This window comes from Oenanthe melanoleuca, chromosome 1A, assembly GCF_029582105.1.
Source record: "Oenanthe melanoleuca isolate GR-GAL-2019-014 chromosome 1A, OMel1.0, whole genome shotgun sequence".
NCBI classification, from domain to species: domain Eukaryota; kingdom Metazoa; phylum Chordata; class Aves; order Passeriformes; family Muscicapidae; genus Oenanthe; species Oenanthe melanoleuca.
The window spans coordinates 68,895,197-68,910,235 of record NC_079334.1 but is presented as its reverse complement, the minus strand read 5'-3'; the positions used below and the strand labels follow the sequence as shown (position 1 = coordinate 68,910,235).

Below are 15,039 nucleotides of genomic sequence, written 5' to 3'. Positions count from 1 at the left end.
CAGGATAAAACCCAGAAATCCAGGAATTCCTGACCTTGCAAAAACCCTCCTGGATTATCAAATCCCACCTTATTCCCAGATCAACATCCAGGAATTCCCTGGAATTCCTCCAGGGATGGCGACTCCAAACCTCCCTGGGCAGCCCCTGCCAAGGCCTGACCACCCTTTCCATGGAAAAATGATCCCAAATATCCCAGCGGAGCCTCCCCTGGGCCAGATTGAGGCCATTCCCTGTTTTCCTATCCCCTATTCCCTCAGGAATTCTGTGGCACCTGGAATTCCCCATTCCAGCAGCATTCCCAGGCTTAATCCATGTGAATTGGAGGGAAAATTCCATTTTCCCTCTTGTTTTCCTCATGGGAATTCCAGGTTTCAATCCAGCTGATCCCAGCTCTGGTTGGGTGGGATTTACTGGGAATGGGAATCCAGGAGCCACCTGCAAACATCAGGAAAAGAGCATTTTCCATGGGGTTTTTCCATGGAGTTTTCCATGGATATGGCAGCAGAGGAGTGATGGGAACACATGGAAACCTTGGGATGTCCACCGGAATTTTTTGGGATCAGCTCCGCCCCATCCGATGCTTCCCAATCCCTCCATCCCCGGATCTGGGATCAGATTTCCAGGATCATCAAGAGAGGATGGATTTTCCTGGCACCAGAAATTCCAAAGCCACTCTGAGAACACTGGGAATTGTGTCCCAACATCCCGAATCCCCGAGCAGCAGGAATTCCCATGGAATTCCTCACTTGGAATTCCAAACCACAACCTCCCCCCAATTCCAGAATTTTCCCAGTTTGGGTTTTCTGGGAATTTCAGGCCAGACAAGGACAGGGAAATCTTGGGATGTGCAGGAAAACCGGGATGGGAAAGGAAGATCCCTCTGCCCCTGATCCCATCTGGAACAAACAGCAGGAATGGAGAGAAAACTGGGAAAAGCCGAGCTCCAAAAATCCTGGAAAACTCCCCACACATGAAGACCACAGCGAGGAAGAAAATGTGGGAAAAAAGGATAAAGCTGGGAGGGAAAAATAAAATTCCAAGGAAAAATTCCATAGTTACCTACTTCACCGAGCTGCTGGTCTGGAGCGTGGATAGGAATGGAAAAGAGAAAAAAAAACATGGAAAAGAGACAAAAACATGGAAGAGAGAGAAAAAAACATGGAAAATGTGCAGAGGCACAAACAGAACCACACGGAAATTAAATATGGGAGTGGGCTCCAGCAAAATCCCTGGGAATTATCCCCTGGAATGTTGTCCAGGACAATCCCTAAAAACCCAACCCAAGATCCCAAATTCGGTTGGAATTCCAGGTTGGAATTCCAGGTCAGAGCATGGACAACTTCTCCAAATCCTAAAAAGATCCCGAATTTGGTTGGAATTCCAGTCAGATCATGGACAGTTCCTTCAATCCCAAAAAGGATCCCGAATTTGGGTGGAATTCCAGGTCAGTCCATGGAGAACCTCTCCAAACCCAAAAAGATCCCCAGATTGGTTGGAATTCCTGGCTGGAATTCCAGGTTGGAATTCCAGGTCAGATCCTGGACACCACTCCAAATCCAACCTGGGATCCCAAATTTGGTTGGAATTCCAGGTAAGGACCATGGAAAATCCCTAAGTCCCAACAACAAGATTCCAAATTTTGGAAATTGGTGAAATTCCAGATCAGGACCACAGAAAATCCCTAAATACGGAGCAAAATATCCCAAAATTCGTTGGAATTCCAGGTTCGAATTCCAGGTCAAACCATGGACAACCCCTCCAAATCCCAAAAAAAGATCCCAAATTTGGTTGAATCCCAAATCCAACCCTCAATCTCCCCTTTAAACCAACCCAAGATCCCAAACGAGGCCGGAATTCCAGCCAAGACTTCCCACCTCTCCAAATTCCCATTTTTTCCCATCCCGGAACGCTCAGTGATCCCAGCTCTCCCCAATCCTACTGAAACCCAATTCCCTCTGGAATTTTCCCTCCGATTTTGGGTCAGGCTGGAAAACTGGGACAGCTCCGAGGTCAGGCTGAGGGACACTGGGATGCGGAGTGCAATTAATGAGGAATTTTCTAATTTTGGGATGGAAATCGGGGCCAGCTGCCAGACAGAATATTCCTGACTGGAAAATCTCCTGGATTTCTCCGTTTCCAAGGAAAACCAGGCAGTGATGGCACTTCCCAAATTCCTACTGGGAATTCGGGGTCACTCGGAGCCCCTCGTTTATGGGATGTAACTCCAGGTGGGAATAACAATTCCCAGGATTGTCTGGAGCTGAGGAGGGAGCAAATCCATCTCGGAATTCCCAGGAAAATCCTGGAATTATTCCCAAAAACCCAACAGGATTCCCATTCCCACCTCAGTTTTGGGGTTTTTTTAGGAATATCCCATAATTTAGGGATCCCCAATGGAATTCCCATGGGGAAGAGGAAGCACAAGGAGATTTTTCCAGAGGATGGAGAAAACCAACATTCCAGGACTAAATTCTGGGATTAAAATCCAGGAAAAGTGCCAGGAAACGCAGGAACACCAAAACGAATCCTTAAAATTATTCCTTCAAAAATTAAAATAAAGTGAAAATAAAGAAATAAAAATAAAGAATTCTTTTTATTTTGGAAACCTCTGGGAATTTCCTGCTAAATTTAAGATTTCTGCATCCAAAGGTTTTTCCCACCAGGAGCATTTTCTGCTCCAGGCCCTGATCCCAAAAATCAAGACTCTGATTCCCAAAAAGATTCTCCAAAGGATCCATGAAATTATTCCAGGGATCTGAAAAGCCCAGGCCTGGAAAATTGGATTTATGACAGAGGCTCTTCCCAAGAATTTCAGGAAAAAGGAGGAGAAAAAGCAGGAAATGTGGGAATTCTGTCCCAAAAAAAAAAAAAAAAAAAAAAGAAGGGAAAAAAGCAGCAAATATGGGAATTCTGTCCCCCCAAAAAAATGGAGGGAAAAAAACAGGAAATGTGGGAATTCTGTCCCAAAATTCTGACTTTTGATGGGATCTCACTCTTCTATCACTAAGGATTTTTACAGGAATAACTGATAAGAATTCCCAAAGTTCTCCCAGATTCCAGGAACAATCGTCATTTTTATGGGAATTTTCTGGAATGACCCAGCCTCATCCTGGATATTTCCATGATTTTCCAAAGGTTTTTCATCCACACGTTTTAAAAATCTCCTTTTTTGGGCATTTCAGGAATTCTGGGATGACTCCAATAGATCCTGATCAAGGAACACTATGGGAATTCTCGGTCTTCCCTAAATAAGGAAGAAATTCCATTAAAAACAGGCAGATAGGGAATTAAAAAATCCGGGAATTGTCCTGATTTAGGAGATTCCAACATTTCCGAGCTTTCCTGCAGATTTGGGAATTTGGGATCTCCCCTGGCCAAAAATTCATGCTAAAGGAAAAGCAAAGCACGGAAAAAGTTGGGAATTTTTGAATCCCGAGCAAGTGGATGGGAAGAATTCATGGAATTCTGGAATGGTTTGGTTGGGAAGGATTTTAGGGATCATCCCATTCCAATCCTTGCCAATTCCCACATTCCCAACTCCAGGGATGGAACACCCACAATTCCGACCCCTTTTCCAACAAAATCCCCAAAATCCTGAGGCCATCCCTAAATCCTGATTTTTTTTTTTTTTTTTTCACCCCTAATATCCAGCAGGGAATTTTCCCTCGGATTTCCAGGCAGGAAATTTGGATTTAAGGAAGTTCAAAGTAAAACGACTTCAAAAATCCCACCAGACTTTTCCTGGTGACCTGAAATCCCTCAAATCCCAATGGAAAAACCCCGACCTGACCTGAAATGAAGGAATTTAGCCTGGGAAAAAGCCGGATTTTGGACAGATGGCATTCCCGAGGGCTTGGATAATTTTCCAACCGGGAACCAGCTGCATCCTGGCTTCTTCCCAACCCTTCCCAAATGACCTTCCCAGAGGAAAAACCAGGAGCAGGAGGAGAAATTCCTGACCTTGGGATGAAGGGAAAAGCTTCCTGAACTATTCTGGGATTCTGGGATCAAGGACGCTCAGAATCCATCCCGAGGGATTTTTATGGAATTTGGGGATGGAAAAGGGAAGGGAGATCCTTCCTGGAGTTCTGAGATTCCCAGTGAAGCTCCTGGATCCCAAAATTCCTTCCTAGAGAGGAGTTGAGATGGGGATGGATCCAATCCTGGGCTGGGAGATTTGGGAATGGAGGGAATTCCCTGGGAAGGGGAGCTTAGGGTGGGAATTTGGCTGAGCTGAAATTCCCAGAGCAGCTGTGGCTGCCCCTGGATCCCTGGAATGTCCAAGGAAAGGCTGGATCACCTTGGGATCATGGAATTGTCAATGCCCTTGGAATGGGATGGGAACGATCTCATGGATAGGGATGGGATCCATCATTCCAGGATCCTGGAGATGCCCAGGCTGTCCCTTGGCCAGAATTCCTGCAATTCCATCTTTCCATCCTCATCCAGAAATTCCTTTCATCCATGTCTCACCCTTCCCACATTTCCAGCTCCACCTCCTCCTTCCAGGACCCTCCATCCCCAACATCCCCATTCCCAGGAATCTCCATCATTCCCAGAATCTCCATCATCCCCCACATCATTCCAGAATCCTGGAGAGCTCCCCTGGCCGGGATTCCTCCAATTCCAGCCTCTCCCAACATTCCCGGATACCCCCCGAGCTCAGGGCTCCGGCTGGATCTGGGATTTTCCCGTTATTCCTGGCTGGAAGTGGCTCTTCCGTTTCCCAAATCCATGGAACATGACAAAGCAGAAGAAGCTCGGCTCAGCCCGGAGCTGCCAAGATTCCCAAAAATACCAATCAGCCTCTCCGAGCGTTTCCCGGAGAAATTCCATGAGGGAAGGGATTGGCTTTGAACTCCTCAGTCCTCCCAAACTCTGGGAATGATCCAGCGGGAAGCGATTCCCGCTCCCAGGGGGTCACTCCACACCCTCCTCCCGCTCCTCCTCCCTCTTCCCACGAGTTGTTTTTTCCCCGGAGATCACACGCCAGGAATTTCAGGATGAAGTGAATCCCAAGGATTTTGTGACCACCCGCCCCCACGGCAGCACGAGGAAACGCAGGGAAAAGGAGGGGGGAGGGGGGGAAAAAAAACATTCCAGATCCCAGGAATCCTTCCCGCATCCTGGAATTCCACACCTGCATCCCAGGGATTCCAATCCCACCCCGAAATCCCACAGGAAACCCCCCCCCGAATTCCAATTAATCCTCACCACAGGCCCTTCCCAGCCGGCTGCCGCTCTCCCGAGGGAAAACAAATCCATGGGAACGGCAGCGGGAATGTGGGAGCCGCCGCTGAGGAGAATCCTGGAGCAGCAATTCCAGGCTGGGAATATTCCCTGTCTCCCTTTGCCATGGCACAGCCGGAGCTTCCCGTCATTCCAGAGGCTCCAGCTCTGGAATCCGCAAAAAAAGCCGCGGAGGAGGGAGAGGAGGAGAAGCTCCCGAAACTTTCCGGGGGAAAAAACTCTGGAATTCTCCGGCTGGCAGGGAAGCCCTTCCCAGTGTCTGGGAGCTGGAATTCCAGCAGAATTCCCAGCCCGGCCCCACGGCAGCGCTGGCGTTATCCAGGAAAATTCCCCGGCTCCCGCTGCAGCTCTGGAAGCAGAGCCTGGAAAAGCTGGAATGCTCTGCCAGCGTGAGGGGGGGTTGGGAATTTGGGATGTGGGAACGGGATTGGGGAGGGGAGCTGGGATGGGAACAGCGGGGACAAGGACACGAGGCCGTGGGGAACACCGGGAATGGGAAAGGATCCGGAGCTGGGGCCCCACAAAAGGGAAGGGGACCCCAAAACCAGGATGGGGATCCCACAGAACTGTGACCCCAAAACCGGGAGGGAGACCCCAAAATAGAGCTGGGAACCCCACAACAGGATTGGGAACCCCAAAATAGAGCTGGGACCCCCACAACAGGATTGGGAATCCCAAAACCAGGCTGGGGACCCCACAACAGGATTGGGAACCCCAAAATAGAGCTGGGACCCCCACAACAGGATTGGGAATCCCAAAACCAGGCTGGGGACCCCAAAATCGCACGACAGGACCCACAAAGCTGCAGCCCCATAATCAGGATGGAGACCCCACAAAAGAGCTGGGGACCCCAAAGTCCTGCAGCCCCACAGACACGGATGGGGACCCCACAAAGCTGCAGCCCCACAGCCAGGATGTGAACCCCAAAAGCAGGATGGGGAACCCACAGAGCTGCAGCCCCACAAAAGGACTGAACACCCCACAAAGCTGCAGCCCCATAACTGAGATGGACACCCCACAGTCCTGCAGCCCCACAGATTGGCTGGAGACCCCACAGAGCTGCAGCCCCAAAAGCAACCAGGGGCCCCACAGAGCTGTAGCCCCACAGCCGGGTGGGGGAACACCAAACACTGCAACCCCATAACTGCCCTGAGGATCCCAAAGCGCTGCAGCCCCACAGCCGGGCTGGAGACCCCACAGAGCTGTAACCCCACAGTTCTGGAACCCCTCACTCGGGCTGGAGACCCCCCAAAAGCTACAGACCCACACCTGGGCTGGACATCCCACAAAGCTGAGACCCCACAAAGTTGCAAACCCACACCTGGGCTGGACACCCCACAGTTCTGCAATCCCACAGGTGGGCTGGAGACCCCACAAAGCCGCAGCCCCACAAACAGCCTAAAGATCCCACAGTGCTGCAGTCTTAGAGTTCTGGAACCCCACAGGTGGGTTGGAAACCCCACAAAGCTGCAACCCCACACCTGGGCTGGAAACCCCACAAAGCTGCAGCCCCACAGGTGGGTTGGACACCCAAAAAAGCTTCAATTCCACAACCAGACTGGAGACCCCACACTTCTGCCACCCCACAGGTGGGCTGGATACCCCACAAAGCTTCAGCTGGGCAGGGGATCCCAGAGCTCTGCAACCCTACAACCAGCCTGAAAACCCCACAAAGCTGCAACTCAACAAGCTGGAGACCCCACAGGTGGGTTGGAGACCTCACAAAGCTGCAACCCCACAGCTGGGCTGGAGACCCCACAGTTCTGCAGCCCCACAGGTGGGTTGGATACCCCCAAAAGCTGCAGCCCCACACCGGGGCTGGAGACCCCACAAAGCTGCAACCCCACAGCTGGACAGGGGATCCCAGAGTTCTGCAGCCCCACAACCAGCCTGGAAACCCCACAGCTCTGCAGCCCCACAGGTGGGTTGGACACCCCCAAAAGCTGCAGCCCCACAAGCAGCCTGACCACTCCAGAGCTCTGCAGACCCACAGGTGGGTTGGAGACCCCACAAAGCTGCAGCCCCACACCTGGATAGGGGATCCCAGAGTTCTGCAGCCCCACAGATGGGTTGGACACCCCCAAAAGCTGCAGCCCCACAAGCAGCCTGAACACTCCAGAGCTCTGCAGACCCACAGGTGGGTTGGACACCCCACAAAGCCGCAGCCCCACACCTGGGCAGGGCACCCCAAGGCACCGCAGCCCCACAGGTGACCCCGATCCCATCACCCCACACCTGAGCGCTGCCCCATCCCACCCGCAGCTCCGCCAGTGCCGCATCCAGCGGGGGCATCGCCCGCGGCTCCTCCCGCCCGGCTCGGCCGCTCCCTGCCGCTGTCCCCGGTGCTGTCCCGCTGTCCCTGGTGCTGTCCCTGCTGTCCCGCTGTCCCTGGTGCTGTCCCCGGTGCTGTCCCCGGTGCTGTCCCGCCGTCCCCACTCACCCTTGACGGCCTCCCCGCGGTTGAGCTGGATCTCGCCGTCACCCTGCGGCGCGTAGCTCTTCACCACGATGAACTTGCGGCCGGGCACGGCGCTGTACAGCTTGCGCTTGGGCCCGCGCAGCGGGGCGGGCGCGGCGTGCGGAGCGGGCTCCGCACCGGGGCCGGCGGGCGGAGCGCCGGCGGCGCCGGGGCTGTAAACGAACACGTAGGTTACGGTGCTGATGCCCGGCAGCTCGCGGCTCGCCCCGCCGCGCCCCGCGGGCTGCGCCATGGCCGGCGGGGGTCGGCGGCGGCCCCCGCGGGGTTCAGCGCGGCCCCGGCGGTGCCGGCCGGGCGCGGCCAGCGAGGGAGGCTGGAGCGGCAGCGGCGGCGGGGCGGCGGCCGCCCGGCACCGCCGGCTCCATGGCGCAGCGGCGCCGCCCGGGCCGCGCTCCGCTCCGCTCCCTCCGGCGCACCATGGCCCGGGGCAGGTGGGGCCGCAGCCCGCGGCTCCTCCCCCGGCGGGCGGGGACCGAGCCGGACCGGCCGCCCCCGCCGCCCCCGCGGATGCTGCGCCGAGCCGGGCGGTGGTGCCGGACCGGACCGGATCGGGCTGAACCGAACCGAACCGAACCGAGCCGAGCTGAGCTGAGCTGAGCGTGGGGCCCGCACGGAGCCGCCCCCTGGAGGCCGCTGCTGGTGCTGCCCCTGGGGGGGGAATGGGAGAATGGGAATGGGAATATGGGAGTATGGGAATGGGAATATGGGAATGGGAGTATGGGAATTGGGATGGGAATGGGAGTATGGGAATGGGTATGGGAAGGAAAATGGGAATTGGTGGGAATGGGAATATGGGAGTATGGGAATGGGAATTGGGATGGGAATGGGAGTATGGGAATGGGAAAATGGGAGTGGGTGTGGGAATATGGGAGTGGGTGTGGGAATATGGGAATGGGTGTGGGAATAGGAATGGGAATTGGAATGGGAATATGGGGGTATGGGAATGGGAATATGGGAGTGGGAATATGGGAATGGGAATTGGGATGGGAATGGGTGTGGGAATGGGAATATGGGAATGGCAATGGGTGTGGAAGTGGGAATATGGGAATGGGTGGGGGGATGGAATGGGGATGGGAATGGGGATGGGTGTGGGAATGGGAATATGGGAATATGGGAATGGGAATTGGGATGGGAATAGGCGTGGGAATGGGAATATGAGAATGGCAATGGATGTGGGAGGGGGAATATGAGAATATGGGAATGGGTGTGGGAATGGGAATGGGAATTGGGATGGGAATGGGAATATGGGAGTGGGAATATGAGAATGGGAATTGGGACAGGAATGGGAATTGGGATGGGAATGGGTGTGGGAGTGGGAATATGGGAATGGGTGTGGGGATGGAATGGGGATGGGTGTGGGAACGGGTGTGGGAATGGGAATATGGGAATATGAGAATGGGAATGGAAGTGGCAATGGGTGTGGGAATGATGATGGGAATGGGGATGGATGTGGGAATGGGAGTATGGGAATGGGAATTGGAATGGGTGTGGAATCAGGATCTGGTGTGGGAGCAAGACTGGGATGAAAGTGGGATCCCAAGACCAGGATCAGGTGTGGGATTGGGATCAGGTGTAGGATTGGGATCAGTCATGGAATTCCAAGTGTGGGATCAGGTGTGGGATTGGGATGGGTGTGGAATGGGAGCAGCAAAGGAAGGGCCCTGGGACAGGGAGGACATGGAGAGGGGGAAAAAGGAGTGGGATGGGAACAGGATGGAGGGAAAGGACGGGGACAGCATGGAGGGATGGGATGGAGGAGAGAGGGGAGAGGAGGAGGGAGGGAAGGATGGAGGGAAAGGATGGGGATAACATGGAAGAAGGAGGGAGGGAGGGAGAATGAAGGGAAGGATGGAGGGAAGGATGGAGGGAAGGAGCCTCTGGCAGTGGGGAAGCCGCAGAGCAGCAGCCACGGGGCCGGGGGAGGCTCGGGGGGGATTTGGGGCGCGGTCACCGGGCAGGGGCAGCCGGGGGCGATGCCCGGCACGGGGTGCCCGGTTCCGCTTCGGGGGTGCCGGAGCAGCTTCTCCTGGTGCCAGAGCCTGGTTCCCATTCCTGGATCTCATTCCCAGTTCCTAGTTCCCGGTTCCCATTCCTGATTTCCATTCCCAGTTCCTATTCCTGGTTCCCATTCCTAGTCTCCAGTTCCCAATGCCAGTTCCCAATCTCAGTTCCCATTCCCAGTGCCTATTCCAAGTTCCCAGTTCCACGTTCCTATTCACAGTTCCCATTCCTAGTCTCCAGTTCCCAATGCCAGTTCCCAATCTCAGTTCCCATTCCAAGTTCCCATTCCAAGTTCCCATTCCCAGTTTTTCTATTCCTGGTTCCCATTACTAGTTTCCAGTTCCCATTCCCAGTTCATATTCACAGTTTTCATTCCTAGTTCCCAGTTCCCATTCCCAGTTCCTATTCCTGGTTCCCATTCCTAGTTGCCAGTTCCCATTCCCAGTTTCTATTCCTGGTTCCCATTCCTAGTTCCCAGTTCCCAATCCCAGTTCCCATTCCCAGTTCAGGGGTGCACCCGCATTGTCCCAATCTCCGTCTTTGCCCCCCAAATTCCATCTTTGCCCCACCCCCAATTTTCACCAACCTGTGCCACTCCGTGCCCCAGTGCCACCTGTGACAATCTGCCACCACTGCCACCCACAGCAGCCCTGGGTGCCATTGTCACCTGTGCCACCCTGTTCCCACTGCCACCCACAGTGACATTTTGTGCCACTGTCACTTGTGGCACTCTGTGCCCCACTGTCACCTGTGCCACTCTGTGCCCCAGTGCCACCTGTGCCCACTGCCACCCACAGTGACACTTTGTGCCACTGTCACTTGTGCCACCCTGTGCCCCACTGTCACTTGTGCCACCCTGTGCTCACTGCCACCCACAATGACACTTTGTGCCACACTGTCACTTGTGCCACCCTGTGCCCCACTGTCACTTGTGCCACCCTGTGCTCACTGCCACCCACAATGACACTTTGTGCCACTGTCACCCCTGTCTGTCACTGTCACCTGTGCCAATGTGTGCCCCAGTGCCACCTGTGCCCACTGCCACCCACAATGACACTTTGTGCCACTGTCACCTGTGCTACCCTGTGTGCCACTGTCACCTGTGCCACTCTGTGCCCCAGTGCCACCTGTGCCCACTGCCACCCACAATGACACTTTGTGCCACTGTCACTTGTGACAACCTGTGCCCCACTGTCCCTTGTGCCACCCTGTGCTCACTGCCACCCACAGCAGCCCTAGGTGCCACTGTCACCTGTGCTACCCTGTGTGTCATTGTCACCTGTGCCACCCTGTGCCTCTGTACCTCCTGTGCCAATCTGTGTCAAAGTGCCACTTGTGCCACCCTGTCTGTCACTGTCACCTGTGCCACCCTGTGCCCCTGCACCGCCTGTGCCAACCTGTGTGCCACTGTCACCCCTGTCTGTCACTGTCACCTGTGCCACTCTGTGCCCCAGTGCCACCTGTGCCCGCTGCCACCCACAGTGACTCTTTGTGCCACTGTCACTGGTGCCACCCCTGGGTGCCATTGTCACCTGTGTCCCCCTCCTGCGCCAGCCCGAGCCCTTTCCCGGCTCCCTCTGGAATTTTCCAGCCTTTCCCAGCTCCATCCCCTTCCCTTTTCCTGCTCCAGCCCCTCCAGCTCTCTCCTGGTGGGAGGAGCCCAAAGAATTCCAGGGGGAAAACGCGTGCAAAGAGTTAAAATCCCAAAATTCCAGAGTTTGGAAAAGAATTCCGAGCCCAAGAGTGGAATTCCAGGAATTCCTTGGACGCTTCCAGGGATGGCAACTCCAAACCTCCTCCCTGGGCAGCCCCTGACTGCCCTTTCCACGGGGAAAAAAATTCCGTGAGCAAAAAGTTCCACCGCCAAAAAAATTCCACGGGGAAAAATAATTCCATCAGCAAAAAAAAAATTCCATTGGCAAAAAAAAATTCCATGAGGAAAAAAAAAACAATTCCAGGAATGAATCTGCCCGGATGGATGTTTTCCATGGGAGCGAATTCCTGGGATTTTTTTCCAGCGGAGATTTTCCCTTCATCCCTTTTATCTCCCCACACCAGGAGGCTCCGGGCCCACGTTCCACAAATCCAGAGCTCATCCCGGATTTCTGGAGTGAGGGATAAATCCAACAGCGGGGATTAAAATTCCCGGTGGGTCTGGGATTTCTCCACGCTCGATGCTCACATCCTCCCGCTTGGATTCCCACGGGATTCCGAAGGAAAAAAGGGAATTCTGGGAAGGAGCAGCAGCTCTTCCTCCCGCCCTTGGTTTTGCGTCCCATGGAATTTTTTTTTTTGTCCTGCATTCCATCCCGTTGGAATTCCAGGCGGGATTGTTGGGATTCCATGTCTGATTCCAGGGAATTCCAGCCCGTGGAAGCACCCGGCTGGATCTGGTGCTTCCATCGGGAATTGTCCCGTTCCAGGTTGGAAAAACTTCCTCTGGAATAAACTTGGAATAAATCCTCAGGGAATTCCCATTCCAGGGGATTGATTGCACCACGATATTCCCCAAAATCCCTCCCCACGCATCCAAGGATCCCAAAAATCTGGGATGTTTTAATTTTTATGGGATTTCACGGGAATGGTCAGAAGTGAATTCCGGGATTGGTTTGAACAACGTTTCCCTTGGGAATTCCCAGAATTCCTGTCCCTGTTTTCCAGGATTCCTGACCCCTCTTTCCCAGGGAAAGGAGCCCAAATCCTGGAAAGAACATCCAGAGGGAGCCAGAGGGGCTCATCCTAAAAATAAAAAAGAGGATCAGGAGAGACCTTTTCCCTCCAGAATTCCATGGCAGGTGGGATTTGGGATTTGCTCCCAGGAAATCCCAGGGAACAGCCTTGAGTTGTTCCAGAGGAATTTTAGGTTGGAGGTTGGGAAAAAATTCTGAATTTTCACACGGAATTGGGAAAAATTCCTGAATTCCCACAGAATTGGGGAAAATTCATGGATTCCCACTGAATTAGGGAGAATTCCTGAATTCCCACTAAATTAGGGAAAATTCCTGGATTTCCACACAGAATTAGAAAGAATTCCTGAATTTTCACACTGAACTAAGAAAAATTCCTGAATTCCCAGAGAACTGGGGGAAAATCCCTGAATTAACAAAAACAGTTAGGAAAAATTCCTGAATTCCCAAACACAATTAGGAAAAATTCCTGGTTTTTCACACAGAACTAAGCAAAATTCCCGAATTCCCACAGAGTTAGGGAAAATCTCTGAATTCCCAAACAAAATTAGGAAAAATCCTAAATCCTTCCCAAATCCAGAGGGGCCTTAGGGATCCAAAAAACTGGGAATGGGGCTGGGATGAACTTAAGGAATGAAATATCCAGAGGGAATGATTCCCACACAATTAGGGAAAAATCCCCAAATTCCCAAACAGGATTAGGAAGAATTCCTGAATTCCCACAGAACTGGGGAATATCCTTGAATTCCCAAAAACAATTAGAAAGAATTTCTGAATTTTCACACAGAATTAGGAAGAATTCCTGGATTTCCATGCACAAAGAGGGAAAAATTCCTGATTTCCCCAAAAACAATCAGGAAAAATCCTAAATCCTTCCCTAATCCAGAGGGGCTTTTGGGCTCCAAAAAACTGGGAATGGGGCTGGGATGAACTTAAGGAATGAAATATCCGGAGGGATGATCCCAGCCACGAGGAGCTGGGTCGGGAAACTCGTGGTGTTGGAGTGGGATTGGGAAAAGCACGTGGGGAATGAGTCACAGTCACAGCCACGAGGGAGGAGGGATCCAACTAAAAACCTGGAAAAACCCATGGAAAAGTTCTGCTGTCCCAACCCTGCTGCTCCTGGGAACGGCTCAGGGACCCCCTGGAATTCTGGGAGAAGCTCTGGAGAGGCTGGAGTGGGAAAAGGGAAGGGAGGGAGGTGGGAAGGGGTCAGAAAACCTTGGAATGAACGATTGGGATAACACTGAATATTCCTGATGTTCCCTGGAAAACCTGCCCCATAATCTGTTTTTCTCTGGGATTTTTCCAGGAAAATGGGAGAGCACTCAGGTAATTATGGATATCCATTGCCATGGAGAGGAGTTTTTTTGGGAATGAAAACTTCCAAGGATTTTTTCCAACTTGAACTGTTCAGAACCCTCCGGTTGCAAACCTGGGGAAATTTTCCTGCCCCAGCTCCATGGAAAGAATTCCATGATCCTTCTATCCCTGGGAAAACCTGGAAATAATGGAGCAAAATGCTCTTTCCTTGGGATATTTTCCCTGGAGCCAGCTCCAGGAATCCTCGGGAAGTTTGGGCAAGGAGTTGGGCAGAGCTGCTCCAGGGAATTTCGGGAATATTTCCAAGACTATGGATTATAAAATCCCACAATATTTTTCACCTCTCAATACAGATCCTACTCTGGATCTGCCTCTGGCACATCCCAAATTCCAAGGCCAGGTTGGAGTAACCTGAGAGAGGGGAGGGTGTCCCTGCCCTTGGAATTGGATCAGCTTTAGGATCCTTCCCATTCCAGGATTCCGAGATTCCCACAGAATCCTCCAATCCAAATCCCCTGACACATGAGGGACACCGGAACTGAGGACTGTTCCAAATCCAACCAATTCCCAGCCATTCCCATGGGATATGGCTGGCAGGGATGAGGAGCAGCAGGATAACACGAGATCCCATCCCAATCCCACCAGAACCACCGGATGCAATATCCACAATATCCATGATATCCATGATCCGAGCATGGGATGGAGGGAAAATCCCAGGGAAAAACCAAATTTGAAACTGGGATGAAGAGGGATGGAGGGAAAAACCCAGGGAAAATCCTGGAAAAAAATGGATCCCAAATCCATGGGTTGCATTCCCAGCTGCATCTAATTTCCTGGGATCCCATTCCCTGCTCCATCTAATTCCATGGGATCGCATTCCCTGCTCTAATTCCTTCTGCCCTCACATCCCAATCTATGGGATGCCGTTCCCAGCTCCATCTAATCCCATCAGATCCCATTCCCAGATCCATCTAATTCCATCGGATCCCATTCCCAGCTCCCTCTAACTCCTCCCAAACCCCCATACAATCCATCTGCTCCCATTCCCAACTCCATCTCATTCCTCCTATGCCCCCCCAATCCACGGGATCCCATTCCCAACTCCATCCCATCCCTTCCACCCCCTCCCAATCCATCAGATTCCATTCCCAGCTCTAATTCTGTCAGATCCCATTCCCAGCTCCATCTAACTCCTCCCACACCTCTGTAATCCATCAGAACCCATTCCCAGCTCCATCCCATCCTTCCCATCCGCTCATAATCCATCAGATCCCATTCCCATCTCTCATTCTATCCCA

The 15,039-nt window shown here is 52.8% G+C and overlaps 1 protein-coding gene across 4 annotated transcripts in view; it reads right to left on the bottom strand.

Annotated features, from left to right (window-relative positions):
* The window catches only part of SHANK3 (SH3 and multiple ankyrin repeat domains 3), a 171,965-nt gene that overhangs the window by 83,905 nt on the left and 73,021 nt on the right, over window positions 1–15,039 (bottom strand). For all 4 annotated transcript variants that reach the window (XM_056509804.1, XM_056509825.1, XM_056509816.1 and 1 more), the window contains one exon: window positions 7,692–7,882. In XM_056509804.1, coding sequence (XP_056365779.1) covers window positions 7,692–7,882 — 191 coding nt within the window. The remainder of the gene's footprint in view (window positions 1–7,691; window positions 7,883–15,039) is intronic.